Source organism: Jaculus jaculus, chromosome 9 (assembly GCF_020740685.1).
Source record: "Jaculus jaculus isolate mJacJac1 chromosome 9, mJacJac1.mat.Y.cur, whole genome shotgun sequence".
NCBI lineage: Eukaryota > Metazoa > Chordata > Mammalia > Rodentia > Dipodidae > Jaculus > Jaculus jaculus.
In genome coordinates, this window is record NC_059110.1 from 121064523 (window position 1) to 121078905 (window position 14383).

At 48.2% G+C, this 14383-nt stretch overlaps 1 protein-coding gene across 4 annotated transcripts in view; it reads right to left on the reverse strand.

Moving 5' to 3' along the window:
- Tnrc6c (trinucleotide repeat containing adaptor 6C) overlaps nt 1-14383 on the reverse strand; it is an 86348-nt gene that overhangs the window by 21859 nt on the left and 50106 nt on the right. For 2 of the 4 annotated variants that reach the window (XM_045158449.1, XM_045158448.1), the window contains exons 8-14: nt 13294-13351; nt 10825-10967; nt 9128-9277; nt 7930-8067; nt 3973-4092; nt 2546-2629; nt 2114-2354 (exon numbers count right to left, since the gene is read on the reverse strand). In XM_045158449.1, coding sequence (XP_045014384.1) covers nt 2114-2354; nt 2546-2629; nt 3973-4092; nt 7930-8067; nt 9128-9277; nt 10825-10967; nt 13294-13351 — 934 coding nt within the window. Of the gene's footprint in view, nt 1-2113; nt 2355-2545; nt 2630-3972; nt 4093-7929; nt 8068-9127; nt 9302-10824; nt 10968-13293; nt 13352-14383 lie in introns of all 4 variants that reach the window. The other 2 variants (XM_004655230.2, XM_045158447.1) reach the window with 1 other exon arrangement.

Consider the following 14383-nt stretch of genomic DNA (forward strand, 5'->3'; position numbering starts at 1 on the left):
TGGCAAGGACCACAACTGTGCAGTCAATGGTCTAATCAGGAGGATGTGATGGCTAATACTGTCATTTTGACAAGATGTGGAGTCACCTAGGGAACAAATCTTTGGCAGATTTTTGAGGGAGTCTTTAGATGTGTAAAGTGAAGTGGGAGGGCCCATCCATGCTGAATGTGGGTGGCATCATTCCATGGGATGGGGCCCTTGACTAGACAGAAAGGGGAAAGCCAGCTGAGCACTATAGCATCTACCTCTCTGCTTCCTGACTGTGGAGGCTGTGAGAACAGCTTTGTCAAGCTCCTGCCACCATGACTCCCTGCTGGGTGGGCCATGCCTTCAAGTATGAGCCACAATAAACTTTCCTTCCTGCAGCTGCTTTTGTCAGGTGTTTTGTTGAAGCAATGAGAGAAGTAAACAATACCAGACAATGACAGGGCATAGTGAAGCATTCCTGGTGGAGTGGAGACACAGTTAGGGAAAGGTCAGAGTGTTTGGTTGGAAATGATAACCCAGTGCCATAGTTCCCTCAAGCAGTGACAGATCCTGTGTCACACACACCTGGTATACCCTATCACATTCATCACATGGTACATGGAAGAGAGAACTCAACCAGGCAGAGTGTCAAACATTTTGGTTCTCAACTTTAAAATCAGGACAAGCAGACATGGAGAAGTGGGCCTGAGGAACAGTGAATAAACTTTGCTCTGTGCAAATAAGAAGGCACTACTGGGACAACTAGGTGCTGTGGTACTGTCCTATGGATTACAGACCCCGGAGAGTCAGTGTTCAAAACCAGGACTGGAGAGATGGCTTAGCAGTTAAGGCACTTGCCTGCAAAGCTAAAGGACCCTGTTGGGCTTGAACTCACACTTGTCTCCTGTCTCAGCTTCCCAGATGCTAGGAGCACAGGTGTGCACTTTCTTTGGTTCTCGTGGTGAAAGTGACCCCCCGGAAGTCACTGGGTGTCACGGGTATGGTTTCCTGCTGCTGTGCCTGAGCGTCATGTCCAGGTGAACACTCTAGGAGGCCAGAGACAGCACAGCCTGGATTGACTGACTGTGTGAGAAGAAAGGACGATAGAGGTTCATGTGGTACTGGGGAACAGAACCCAGGGCTTCATGCTTGTTAGTGAAGTACTCAGCTAACCTAGTCACACCCTGGCAATGTAGCCCTCTTGAGACACGTGGTGCACCCTGAAGAGGGAAGCTGCAGCTGGTAGCAAGCTCACAGCACCCAGCTGGCCTGGTCTTTAAGAGACATAGATTCAAAGCTATTTACCACCCGTCATGCTATGGACTATCAGTTATCAGCAGACAGGCTGGCAGTGTTCCTCCTCCCGGTGACACTTCTCCATGATGGGCTCTGTGCCCAAGACCTGCACTGCAGGCCAGCCTCCAACCTGCTCCAGCAGGCCAGGTGTTAGGTGGGCTGTTACTCAGGATGTCTGTGCTGAGCGTGTAGGCCAGCTGTGGCCCGTCAGCAGACCTATGTTATTGTGCCTGAACATTGCTGGCTGAGTAAGAAGTGGTCCTCTGTAGCTGAGGCTGGAGAACAAGGTTGTGATCCCAGCATTGGGAAGGACAGGGCAGGAAGATCATGTAATAGTCTCAGGCCAGTTTGGACTACACAGTGAGATCCAGGTAGCCTGAGCTCCAGTGAGACCCTGCCTCAGAACAAACAAATTCACCCACCCAAGAACAGTGGAGAAAGAAAGAATGGACTTTGTAGAATTAACAAGGTCCTTCCCAGGTACTGCTTATTTCTTTTCCCACAGTACTGGGGATCAAACCCAGGGCCTAAGACATGCTAGGTGAATGTCCCCCCACTGAGTTAGACCTCAGTCCTGGACTTCACTGAGACAGGGTCTTGCTAGGTAGCTCGAGCTAGCTTTAAATTGCAGCACAGATGCGCCCCCATGTGGGGTTTCTCAGGTACTACCTTCAAACTATGCTCAAGGTCTCTGAGGCAGTCAGAGGTGACCTGTGTGCTGTGTAAAAGGCAGTCAGGGCTGCTCCCTTAGGGTGAAGCCTCCAGAGACCAGCTCTAGGGTGTGTGTCTGCTGTGCTGCTCCAGGAGGCCCGCACTCTGCGTGCCGCAGAGCCCGTCCACAGAGACTCACCAAGAGGGTAAGGAGTGAAGGGGTTGGGTGAAGACTGCTGCTCTTTGGTCTGCAGGTCAGGTAGGCCGGGTGCCTGGGGGTGAGGGGGGAAGCTGTCCATGGCCGATTTGCCTGCAGCGGGGTGCAGAGACAGGTGCGGCGGGGGCGGGGGCGGGGGCGGCTGCTTCACAAGCAGGGCCTGGGCCAGCTGGCGCTGGTGCTGCTGGATCTGCTGCTGCAGGTTAGTGATTGTGCGCGCAACCTGGCGGGGGAAACACAGCACAGTTAACCAGGTGTGAAGCGAGGTGCATACCTAGGTCTGGTCTTCACTGCTGGCCTGACCTCCTCACAAACCCAGTGGATCCCAGGACTTCCTGGAGAAAACCAGTGAATCTCATAGCTCCCTCACTAAGGTTTCTTCTATCAGAGAAAATTAGAGCTGATTAGACCTACTTGCTGCTCCTGTTGTCTCATGGGTCCGGAAACATTACGCTGGGCTTGTAACATCTGCTGCTGGATTTGTAAACGTTGGTAAGCCTGACGACAGACAAAAAAGTGAGAATATCTTTAGTTAAGAAGGCCATCAACAATGATTTAAGTTCCTGACATTAAGCAAATAGAAAACAACAACAACAAAAAAACCAAAGTCCTCACAAGGATCTAGACTAAAGTCTGGCTGGTAGACCGCTGGTAGGGAGTGCTGACTGCTAAGGCTGGCCCAGCCAGCACATGAAGGCGCTCTGAAGGACTTGGAGACAATCTCACAGGACTCTCTTTCAGCTAGAAGAGACCCTGGAACATGGGTTGGTGGCTCTTCCATCACAACAACTCACTATTACAGTTGGCTACAGTCCCACGGTCCTCTGCATGCTGATGCAGAGTGCCTGTTTGCTCACTTATTCCTTTTTGTTTTTTTTCAGGCAAGCACAACAGACAGGCCTTTTTTTCTTTGGTTTTTCAAGGTAGAGTCTCACGCTAGTCCAGGCTAGCTGGAACTCGCTATATGAACCCTCAGCGATCCTCCTACCTCTGCCTCCAAGTGCTGGGATTAAAGGCGTGAGCCACCATGCCCGGCGACAGGCCTTTTTTTAGTGAAACAGTGACAGCAAGAGAGAAAGAGAAAGAGAGAATTGGCAATGCCAAGGCCTCCGGCCACTGTAACTGAACTCCAGATGCGTGCGCCACCTTGTGTGCTCGTGTCACGTTGTGCATCTGGCTTACGTGGGACCTGGAGAATCAAACATGGGTCCTTAGGCTTCACGGCAAGCATCTTAACTGCTAAGCCATCTCTCCAGGTACCACTTGATTATTATAAGTTGGATGACTACAAAGAGACTTTTTTCACCTTACAACATGGCCTTTTGGGAGTATTTTTGGCCACAGGTCTTGTATAGCTATTTCCTCCAAACTGACACAGGGAGGGAAGAGGAGGCTCCTGTGACTTAGGAAGCTCAGAGGTTATAAAAGCAGTGAACAGCTGCAGAGGAGAGAAGACCCCCTCCTAGAGGAGCTGCCTGTGAACTGTTCAGGGAGCTCCAGGAATGCAGCATTCAGGAGCTGTCACCATGCTGGCAGGCATTGGTGGCACAGCTGCTAGAGTCACAGTGCTCCTTAACATAGGCTCCAAACAAAGGAGGAGACTACACTGCTGGCAAGGCCTCCTTCACTACACAGAAATGAAGCGCCTCACTGAAGTGAGTCCTAGAGGCCCAACACTTAAGCAATGGACTTCATTTCTCTATTTTTTTTTCCTGGAAAAACTGAATAGAAGACACTAGACACAATCCAACGTTGGACTGTCGTCTTCTATGCCACAGGGGCCACGTGGGGTCAGAGGAGCCTTCTTCCTGACGCCATGGTCAGAGGGGCTGTGTACTCACCAGCTGCAGCTGATAGAGCTGGTTCAACATCGTCATATGCTGAGGATTAATTGGCGAGGTTAATAGTGCAGGGTTGAGACCAATGTTTTTTGCTGCAAACTGCAAAAGCTGTGCTTGAACCTGTTTAACATAAAACATATTATCAGGGGCTGGAGAGGCAGATCAGCAGCTAAGGCACTTGCCTGCAAAGCCTAAGGACTTGGATTCAGTTCCCCAGTACCCACGCAAAGCCAAGTGCATATAGAGGCTATCAGGGCTAGAGGCCCTGGTGTGTCATTCTCTCTCTCTCTCTGTCTTTTTCTCTCTCTCAAATCTCTCTCTCTCTCTCTCTATATATATTTTTTTGGCTTTTCGAGGTAGGGTCTCACTCTGGTCCAGGCTGACCTGGAATTAACTCTGTAGTCTCAGGGTGGCCTTGAACTCATGGTGATCCTCCTACCTCTGCCTCCCGAGTGCTGGGATTAAAGGCGTGTGCCACCATGACCGGGATCAAATAAATATTTTATTATTTTTATTTTTAAAATTTTTATTAGCATTTTCCATGATTATAAAAAAATATCCCATAGTAATCCCCCCCCACTTTCCCCTTTGACAAATAAATATTTTAAAACACATTACATTATCAGCCTGTTCTGCTACAAAATGTGTGCTTGTCTGATCACTGGTTAAATGTGTTTATGGTTAAAAAAAATTGTCTATGGTTGAACTTCCAAGGTCATTAGAGTATTTATGACCAAACATGTTCAGAACTAGGAAGGAAGAAGGAAAACCTTGCTGGAGAATTTGTGTGTGTGTGTGTGTGTGTGTGTGTGTGTGTGAGGCAGAATCTCTTGTAGCCAAGGCTGTCCACAAACACACTATGTAACTAAGAATGACCCTGAACTCCTGATCCTCCTGCCTTATTAAGATGCCATCAGGCCAGCTTAGTTATACATCAACTTCCCATATTCTGGGTCACTGCCACTGCTGACTGAGCTCATGTTCTGGAGGAGGCAAGGAGTCAATGCAGATGGCCTGAACCTTACAAGGAGTAAGGGCCATGCTCTCAGGAGCTGCCACCTGGGGTGGCTCTGCAAACTCTCCTCAGGAAGCTGCTACTTGCTGCATCCTTGCCAATCTATTTTTTTTTTACTTCAAATTTTTGGCTTTTCAAGGTAGAGTCTTGCTCTAGCCCAGGCTGATCTGGAATTCATTATGTAGTCTCAGGGTGGCCTCAATAGCAATCCTTCACCTCGGCCTTGAGTGCTGGGATTAAAGACGTGTACTATCATGCCCGACTGCTAATATTCTTTTATTTGTTTTTTTAAAAATTTTTATTAAGTTTTTTTTGAGGTAAGATCTCACTCTAGACAAGGCTGACATGGAATTCACTCTGTAGTCTCAGGGTGGCCTCGAACTCCCGGCAATCCTCCTACCTCTGCCTCTTGAGTGCTGGGATTAAAGGCGTGCACCACCATGCCTGGCTTCTTCTTTTATTTATTTTTTTTAGTTATTTATTTCTCTGTGTGTGAGCATACCAAGGTCCCTTACCATTGCAACTGAATTGCCTGTCTTGGTTTCTGTTGGTGACTGGGGAACTGGGCAAGCAAGTATTTTTTTTTTTGTTTGTTTGTTTTGTTTTTGGTTTTTCAAGGTAGGGTCTCACTCTGGCCCAGGCTGACCTGGAATTCACTATGTAGTCTCAGGGTAGCCTTGAACTCACGGCAATCCTCCTGCCTCTGCCTCCCGAGTGTTGGGATTAAAGCTGTGTACCACCATGCCCGGCAAGCAAGTGCTTTTGACCACTAAGCATCCTCACAGGTCTTCTTTGCTAATAGTATTAACTACTAACTGCAAAGGACCAGCCATCTCAATGCCATGTAGAAGCCTCAGTCCAAACCACACAGGGCAGTTTTTAGGCTTGGTGGATTCTGGATGCTTCCTGCTCTCTCCCACATGCCAACACTGACTTCCCATAAGCTATGGTTGGAATGTGATGTGTTCCTCAAATTGATACTAATAAGCTGGACCTTTCAGAGGTGATGGTCATCAGGGCCCTTATCCAAGAGGCCTGGGGAAGCTTTTTTAACTCTCCCAGCATGTGAGGAAGCACAGAAGATACTCTTATGATGAACAAGACCTCATTAGATGCCACATCCCCTGGGGCCTAAATCTTGGACTTGAACTACAGCAATAGCCCATGCTACTTATAAATTACCCAGTTTAGGGTATTTGGCTAGAGCAGCCCGAAGGTCCAAGATGCTTTATCAAAATAAACTACACGGACAGTTAAATTACCTTTAAGAGCAATATCAGGTTGAATGGCTAATATGATTTCTTTTAGCACAGATTAAAAGCTAACAGTGACAGAAAACTCTGAAAGACACAGAGCTCAGAGCAGTATACATCACAGAATCTTGATCCTTGCTTCCAATCACATTCAAGAAACTGAACGAGCTAGGGAGATGGCTCAGCAGTTAGTTAATGCATTGGCTTGAAAGTCTGCCTGCCCAGCTTCAGTTTTCCAGTACCCACATAAAACCTGACACACAAAGTGGTGCATGCATCTGGAGTTCGTTTGCAGAGGCAAGGGGCTCTGGTGCACCTATACTCACTCTCTCTGAAACAAATGAAAATATTTAAAAAAAATAAAAGAACCTATGGGCAAAATGATCACATGTTAAATACTAAAAGCAATTGCAATCATACAGTACACTCTCTGATATGCGATCATACCTGATGCCTCCCTAGGCTGAGCTGGGAAGCTCTCTCTTTTTTTTTAAATTTTTAAAAATTATTTTTATTTATTTGAGAGTTGACAGAGAGAGAGAAAGAGGCAGATGGAGAGAGAGAGAGAGAATGGGCGTGCTGGGGCCTCCAGCCACTGCAGATGAACTCCAGATGCGCGCGCCCCCTTGTTCATCTGGCTAACATGGGTCCTGGGGAATTGAGCCTTGAATCAGGGTCCTTAGGCTTCACAGGCAAGCGCTTAACCGCTATGCCATCTCTCCAGCCCATTTGTTTGGTTTTTTGAGGTAGGGCCTCACTCTAGTTCAGGCTGACCTGGAATTCACTCTGTATTCTTAGGGTGACCTCAAACTCATGGCAATCCTCTTACCTCTGCCTCCCGAGTGCTGGGATTACAGGTGTGTGTCCATTACGCCCAGTTGGGAAGCTCTCTTGAAGTTCCACACAAGAAAGCCTATATGTTTTTACTCCTAACAACCCAGGATCATCATTAGGGTTACTGGAATAATTGTCTCAAAATCACTTCAACTTCAGTGTGTGGAAGCTTGTTTCTCCCTGTCTCAAAGCTGCTATGAAACTAGGAACATGGCTCAGGGGTGGAGCACTGCCCTAGCACGTGCACGGCCCTGGGATGGGTCCTGGCACCACCGAAAACAAGGCCAGGAAGAGAGCTCACTTGGTCAAGTGCCTGCTTTGCAAGCACGAGGCTCAGAGCTCTTCCCAGGAGATGTGTGGTGGCATGTGTCTACATGACTTTAATCCCAGCACGGGGGAGGCTCTCCCAGGCAGAATGCAGGGCTTGCTGGCCAGCCAGTCTAGCCTACTTGGCAAACTCCAGGCTGTGAGAGACGCTGTCTCAAAAACGACAGAGTTTGAGGAACAACACCTGCAGTTGTCCTCTGGCCTCTGCACTTAAGCCCACACATGGGCACCCATACACACATGAACAACCACACACAAAAGAGAGAATGGCTGGGTGTGGTGGCACAGGAAAAATAGAAATAATGCAAGAAAGAGCTGGGGGGATCATACTGCTCTGGCCAGCAGCTGCCTGCTGCTGGCTGCAAGTCTCCTGGGCAGGACAAGAGAGAGGCTCACTACTTGATGGTTAACATGACAACCTCAGGTTAAAAGAGGAGAGGCCTGACTGCTCTTAGCTACAGACAGACTGAACTTTCACATTAAAGTAACTTCATTGGCAACCCTTATCTCCCAAGGCTTGGGTCTGACCTGAGGGGATAGAAACTGAGGCACTTGAGCGCGGAGGCTGGGCTGGGAGGAGTTAAGAGGCTGCACTGGCGGCGGCTGCATGGTCCTGGCTTGCGCTGCTCCGCTACTGCCAAACACACCCAGATTGCCACTTGGGATCTGCAGGAGACAAAGGGCTTAGGAAGCGGAGCTAGGCAGGCTGCGGAGAGTGCTGTAGTGGACCTCCCCCCATGAGCTCACCTCTCCAACCTGCCCCCAAGGGCACCAGGACATGTGCTGTTTACATGGGTTACAGAAGAGGGAGAAATCAGCCCAGCAAGCTCCTTATTTAAATCATAGGCATCATACACCGGTACACTTAGGCCCCAAATAAGGCCACTGCACTTAAAGACTCCATAATGAAGCTTCAGAACACAGCAACATGGGCACGGGGCCTGGCTGACTGTGTGCAGTCAGAGTGAGACCGTGGTGATCACCAGCAACTAGAGAGTCAGTGAGAGTTTCAAATGGGAAATACATCTAGGATTTCCACAAACCCAAGCTCAGCCAGTCACCCTGTGATGAGAACATCTTCCACTCTCAGGCTTGGCTAGCCAGCAGACAGGGAGTCGGACGTGCTGATGCTCTTGGGACAGCCATCTAAGAAGGCACCAAGTGGCATACCCTTTTACCACCCACCACTAAACTCCACTAGGCAACCGCTGGGAGGGCATGGGACACTTCTGATAATTCCACAGGCACAATGGAGTCAGTTTAGTCCCAGATGCCAGACCTCCTTCAAGAGTGGTCCAAGGTACTTGTGGCCTTATCCCTTAGAAGGTTCCTAGCATGGGTGCTTCAAAGCTGGCTGTTTGAACACTACTACATGTCAGAGTGTACATGGGAGGGGACCTCTCTCAGAGCAGGAAAGGGGAAGCAGGCCAGGAAGCTCTGGGCCAACTGCTTCCTTTGAAGAGGGCTACAAACACCTCAGCTGGCAGGAAATTAGTGCCAGGGTACAGAGAGGAGCTAAAATTCATTCTAAGTTTACTATAAAAATAACTTTGGAGCATTCTAAATCCCACGGTTAAATTCCAGGCACTGTTACTCAATTCTGACTCCAGTGAGCTAGCCCTAAATAGTTCATTATATTTTTAAATAGATGACTTAGCTAAAGATACGAGTTCATTCCTCAAACACATTTTCAAGAGCCAATGTCTGCTCTTTCCCAATGCCTTACCTGTCTAGAAGAGTTCAAGTTTTGCATGCCCAGCCCTGAGGCAATCCCACCCAGGGCCTGACTGGGGAGTGCACTGTTGGAAAGGGGGAGCTTCAGGCTTGGGGAAGGCAAAAACGGTGAAGTCGTGGGCTCTTCCACGAGGCCGCCATCCTGATTGGAGAAAGAAAGGGTGAGCTGTGTGTAGTGATCGCCGGCACGCAGAGCACCAAACAGTTTCCCATGGAAATAGAGGGGGGATGGATGGATAAAGAATTAAATGATCAAAAACATGTGGACAATGTGGAAATGGAGAACATGTGCAAAAGGAAGAGGGGGAAAGAAAAAGAGAAACACGATTAAGATGCTGTTTTCACTTAACAAACAATATTTACAAGCACAAACATAGCTCCAAGTACTCTTTCTTACTTCTACCCTGCCTGGCTAGAGTAGGGAGAAGGAAGAAGCTGTGGGTGGAGCTGTCTGGAGGATGCTTTCAGCCATGTCCAAACACAGCTCCTCTCAGAGGTCAGGACCACAACAGCTGTCAGTGATGTGAGGCTTTGGACCCCACATGCAGTGCTTTTGTAGGGCTTAGCTGAAAGTGCAAGCCACAAACAGATCTAGGGAATTTTTCTTACTTTAGCGGTCACTGTGTGTCAAGCTCTTTGCAAATATGTTTCATCTAACATCATAATTGTAGTGTTATTCCTTATTTTAAGGAGAAGGAAACAGATCTGAGTCCTATTTGCCAGATTCAGTTAAACAGAATCGATGCTGCAGGGCATGCTGGTACACGCCTGGGATCCCAGCATGGGTGGGGAGGGGCAGAAGCAGGAGGATCATGGGTTTGAGGCCAGCCTGAGTAGATAAGAAGTTTCAGGATGAAAATAATTTGGAAGTTTAGATAAACAGTAAATCATTTTTAGTGTAAATATGTTCTTGGGACACTCACAGGCCAGTGTTTTGCAACACAGCAAGGGGTCCTCCTGGGAGCATTCTTTTTTTTCCTGGGAGCATTTTTTAAAAACTGTACTGAGGATGGACCCTAGAGCCTTGCACATGTAAGGCAAGTGATCCACCATTAAGCTAACATCCAGGCGAGTTTCCTGTGACACAAGGTCTTATTCTATAGCCCAGGCTGGCCTTAAGCTTGCAATACTCTTGCCTCAGCTTTCCGAGTAGCTGGGATAACAGGCCAATAATACCAGACTCCAAGCAACAGTAACAATATGATGAATAAGAAAAACCTCCACAAATAAACAAAAACAAAAAATCCTGTCCTTCCTTGCCTCAGGTTTGTTTCCAAGGTTGAATATTTTTGTTGAATTTTCCCCCCTTCTGGAGTTAAACCTCTCTGGAGAAGGGGCCCTGACAACACTAAAGGGTCAGAAGGCTGACTGGACTTACATACCCAGGGACCTCTCCAGAGGCACTGAATGGTCTCTGATGTGGCCATTAGCAAGGACCAACAAGACACAGGTGCCTTGCCCACGACTTCCCTTTTTCCGAAACTAAAAGTATATCTCACTTCCAAATAGAAGAACTGGGAGTTGAATATGACAGTACAACAGGAACATTAGGACCTTCCCCCATCTCTTCATATCAGGAAAAGTAGACTAGATGTCCTCTAGACACCTCAGCCCGGAAGCTTTACTCTGACCTCATCAAGGACACACCTCTTGCCGAAGATACAAACAAAGCAGCTGCTTAGCCCATACCTTGTCAAGGAAGGTGGGGCGGTCCATGGAAGACTCTTTGGAGATTGGTGGGCGGCAGCTGAGGGGTTTGGTGACCAGTCCATTGTAGTCGGCCACTCCCAGTCCACGCTTGTCCATGTCCACCTTCTTTTCCAGCAGAGCACCTATGGCACAACACACAGAGTGCTGAGAGCAGGCACGATGCTACGGCCTCCACTAAGAGCCCCTCATCCCCTAGCAAGAAGCAGGGGCGCCTGACATACATACCCTAGACCGGGCTCTGCCCGCCCTCACCCTCTGCGCTCCACCCCTTCTCCCCACTCTGGCCAAACTGCCCTCTGCCAGCTCCTAGGGAGCTCAGTTCTCTTCTCCCCGGGATGATGCTCCTCTGCTCCCCAGGTTTTCATACACTAGCTTCCTTCCTCTGAGCCACTCTGCCATTTCCCATCTCTTGGACCTCACTTCCCATTCAATGAGTATCTATGCCATACTTCCTGTCCTATGTAGCTCTGGATTAATGTCCTGTAGGAGGTGTCTGGGACACTTTCACTAGACTATGCAAGTTGAAGCACTGGACCTCACTGTTTCAGCTCATCTGCTGTCACTGCCTGGAGCCTGGACCACACACCCAGGCATTTCCATGTGACTGTACCCTGTACTGTCCATCCCCTCATTTACACACTCTCTACTGCTAGGATCTGTAGCCCCCAAATCAAATCATTCATTGTAACATGAATGCGGTCACTTGTGGGCGCATACAGGCTGGTAGGAAACTAGACTTGCCGACATGTGACAGACGCAAAGGCTCTCACACCAGATTCCTATGCGGTCCTCTCCCTGCTATAGTTTTGGTATTTCTGTGCCTTTTGTTGGGAGATCAGGTGATCAGAATGGCCAGTGTAAAGCAGTGTACTCCCAGCGCAGGCAGATGAACTACGCCTTGAGAGAAGCACCTGTGAGGTGCCTCCTTCAGGCGGGAGCTCCAGCACTGTGGGCTGGGCTGTGAAGTCAGTTAACAAACACAAACAGAGAAATCCAAAAGGAGAAAGAGTATCACTGCTGGTTTTGAGGTGACTCAGGAGGAACTATAGGTGCACTGTGGCATGTGGGAGCCATGGGAGAGATTGAGAAGCAGTAAGTTTATGGGAGCCCCAAGGTAACCAACTTGTACTTTTAGGCATATGAGATCCAAAAAAGATTACAGTCACATTAAGCAGGTTCAAGAAAATGTTAAATCCTTATTCACTCACGTTTTGCTACAGAGAAATATGGTATATAATGATTTGTATGAAACATGTTAGATAAGGTGAAACAGAAACACACAGAGTGAGGGTCTCTATGGTATAAGATTGAAATATTGTGTCCCAAGGCAGGTGGAAGCCTTCCCTGGATCTTCTGGGAGCAGGGTTCACATTGGGTACGGCAGTGCTGGCAGTGCCTTCAGAGAACATAACTGACAGCAATATCAAGAAGGGACTGCATTTTACAGATGTTAGACACAGTAGCAATTATTTTTAGGTAGCTTAGTAACTCGATTACTTGTTTCCTGACAAAGCCTATCACACAACAACATGGCCTCCACTACTCCCCCAATGAAGGAGAGACACGCTCACTGGACTACATGAATTCTGTCATGTGGCCATCAGGAGTGTCATTACTATCTCCCCTCAGAACAGATGGGCACTGTGATGGTTAATCTTGTTGCCCACTCGACTGAGCTGCAGTGCCTAGATTCATACCACATGGCTGCATGGCTGGGTATGTCTGGAGGTCATTTCCAGAGAAGGATGGGTCATGAGGCCTCTGACCTGATGCATGGATTCACCCTTGATGGAGTCATATATAGCAGCAGTACCGGGAGACGGTAAAAGGTAAGAGGTGGAGCCTAGCTGCAGGAAGGAGATCACTTGGTGTGTGTCCTTGGAGCTGTGTCTTTTCCTGGCCCCTTCCTGTATTCCTTTCTCTGCTTCCTGTCTGTAAGGAGGTGAAGATGGCTCAATACATGCTCCTCCATCACGATACTCTACCCAGCGAGAGGCCATGAACGGAACCCCTGAAATCGTGAGCTTTGCTTTCCTTCTTCTCTTTGGAGGCGGTTTCTTGCTCTAGCCCAGGCTGACCAGGAACTTACTCCGTGGCCCTGCTGGTCTCAAACTTGCTGCGATCCTCCTACCTCAGCCTCCCAGTGCTGAGTTAGAGGCATGCACCATTATGCCCAGCTAGAACAAGCACTTCCTCTTGTTCGGTTGTTCTGTCAGGTATTTTGTCAGAGCAACAAGAGAAGCTGCTAATACAAACAAAACCTACTTAGGAATGGTATTCAAACATGGCATGGTCCATTACTGTTCATGACCTTCCTGTCCCCAGAGACTTGCCAAGTGACTGTTTTCTGCAACTGCTCCTCCCCTGGAGCATGACCCTGTCTCCCTGCTCTAGGGTCAACCATTAATAGCCCATGGCTATAGGCGAGCGCTCTGCCCTGCCACTCACTCATGGCCTGGTCCAGGTTCATACTGCTGCTCTTCAGGGCCTCCTCAGCTGGCTCTCTCTGGGGAGCAAAGCAGGGGTCTCGTTAGTCATGTACACTGACAAAGGAGGCTGTGAACACGGCACCACTACCAACCCAGGGAAATGGCTACTGGTAGGAGGTTCTGGAACTGAAAAAAATGTTTTTCTCTACATTGAGACTAGATACAATGTTTTTTTTTTTTAAATATTTTTTACATTTATTTTTATTTATTGATTAGAGAGAGAGAGAGAGAGAGAGAGATTAGGCAAGCCAGGGCCTCTAACCACTGCAAATGAACTCCAGATGCATGTGCCACTTTATGTATCTGGCATATATGGGTTCTGGGGAATCGAACCTGGGTCTTTAGGCTTCACAGGCAAGCACCTAACCACTAAGCCATATCTCCAGCCCACAACAATGATGTCTTTTTTTTGTTGTTGTTTTTTGAGGTAGGGTCTCACTCTAGTCCAGGCTGACCTGGAATTCACTATGTCATCATCTCACGGCAATCCTCCTACCTCTGCCTCCCAAATGCTGGGATTAAAGGTGTGTGCCACCATGCCTGGCAAGCCAATGTGTTTAACATAGAAAATATTTATAATAAAAAACCATTACGCTGATTTTAGAGTCAAGAACTTGTATTTAACATCTTAGAAACAAAATGAGGGATTCTAGGAAGCCTCTGTAGGGTGCCCAGCAGCACCTCCCAGGACATCAGCTATGCTAGGACAGCAGTGCTGTGGACACAGCATGGGCAGAGCCCTGCCTGCCTCCAGGGTTAGCAACTATGTTAACATCAACAATTTGCATGCCACCAACTTTTGGTCAAGACATAAAAACAGAACCAAAGCAAGGAGATTCCTGTTGCTAATCACCCTCTCTCTCACTGGAGTGGCTGCTGGAGGGGAGCACTGGGATGACCACTGGCTCGGCAGAACTGCCCGTCCTCCAGGGAGAGGCTGAGTGCATATGCTATCCACATGAGGTGCATCTGGCCATTCTGGACCCACTTAAAAAATTTTTTTTTGTTCATTTTTAATTTATTTATTTGAGAGCGACAGACATAGAGAG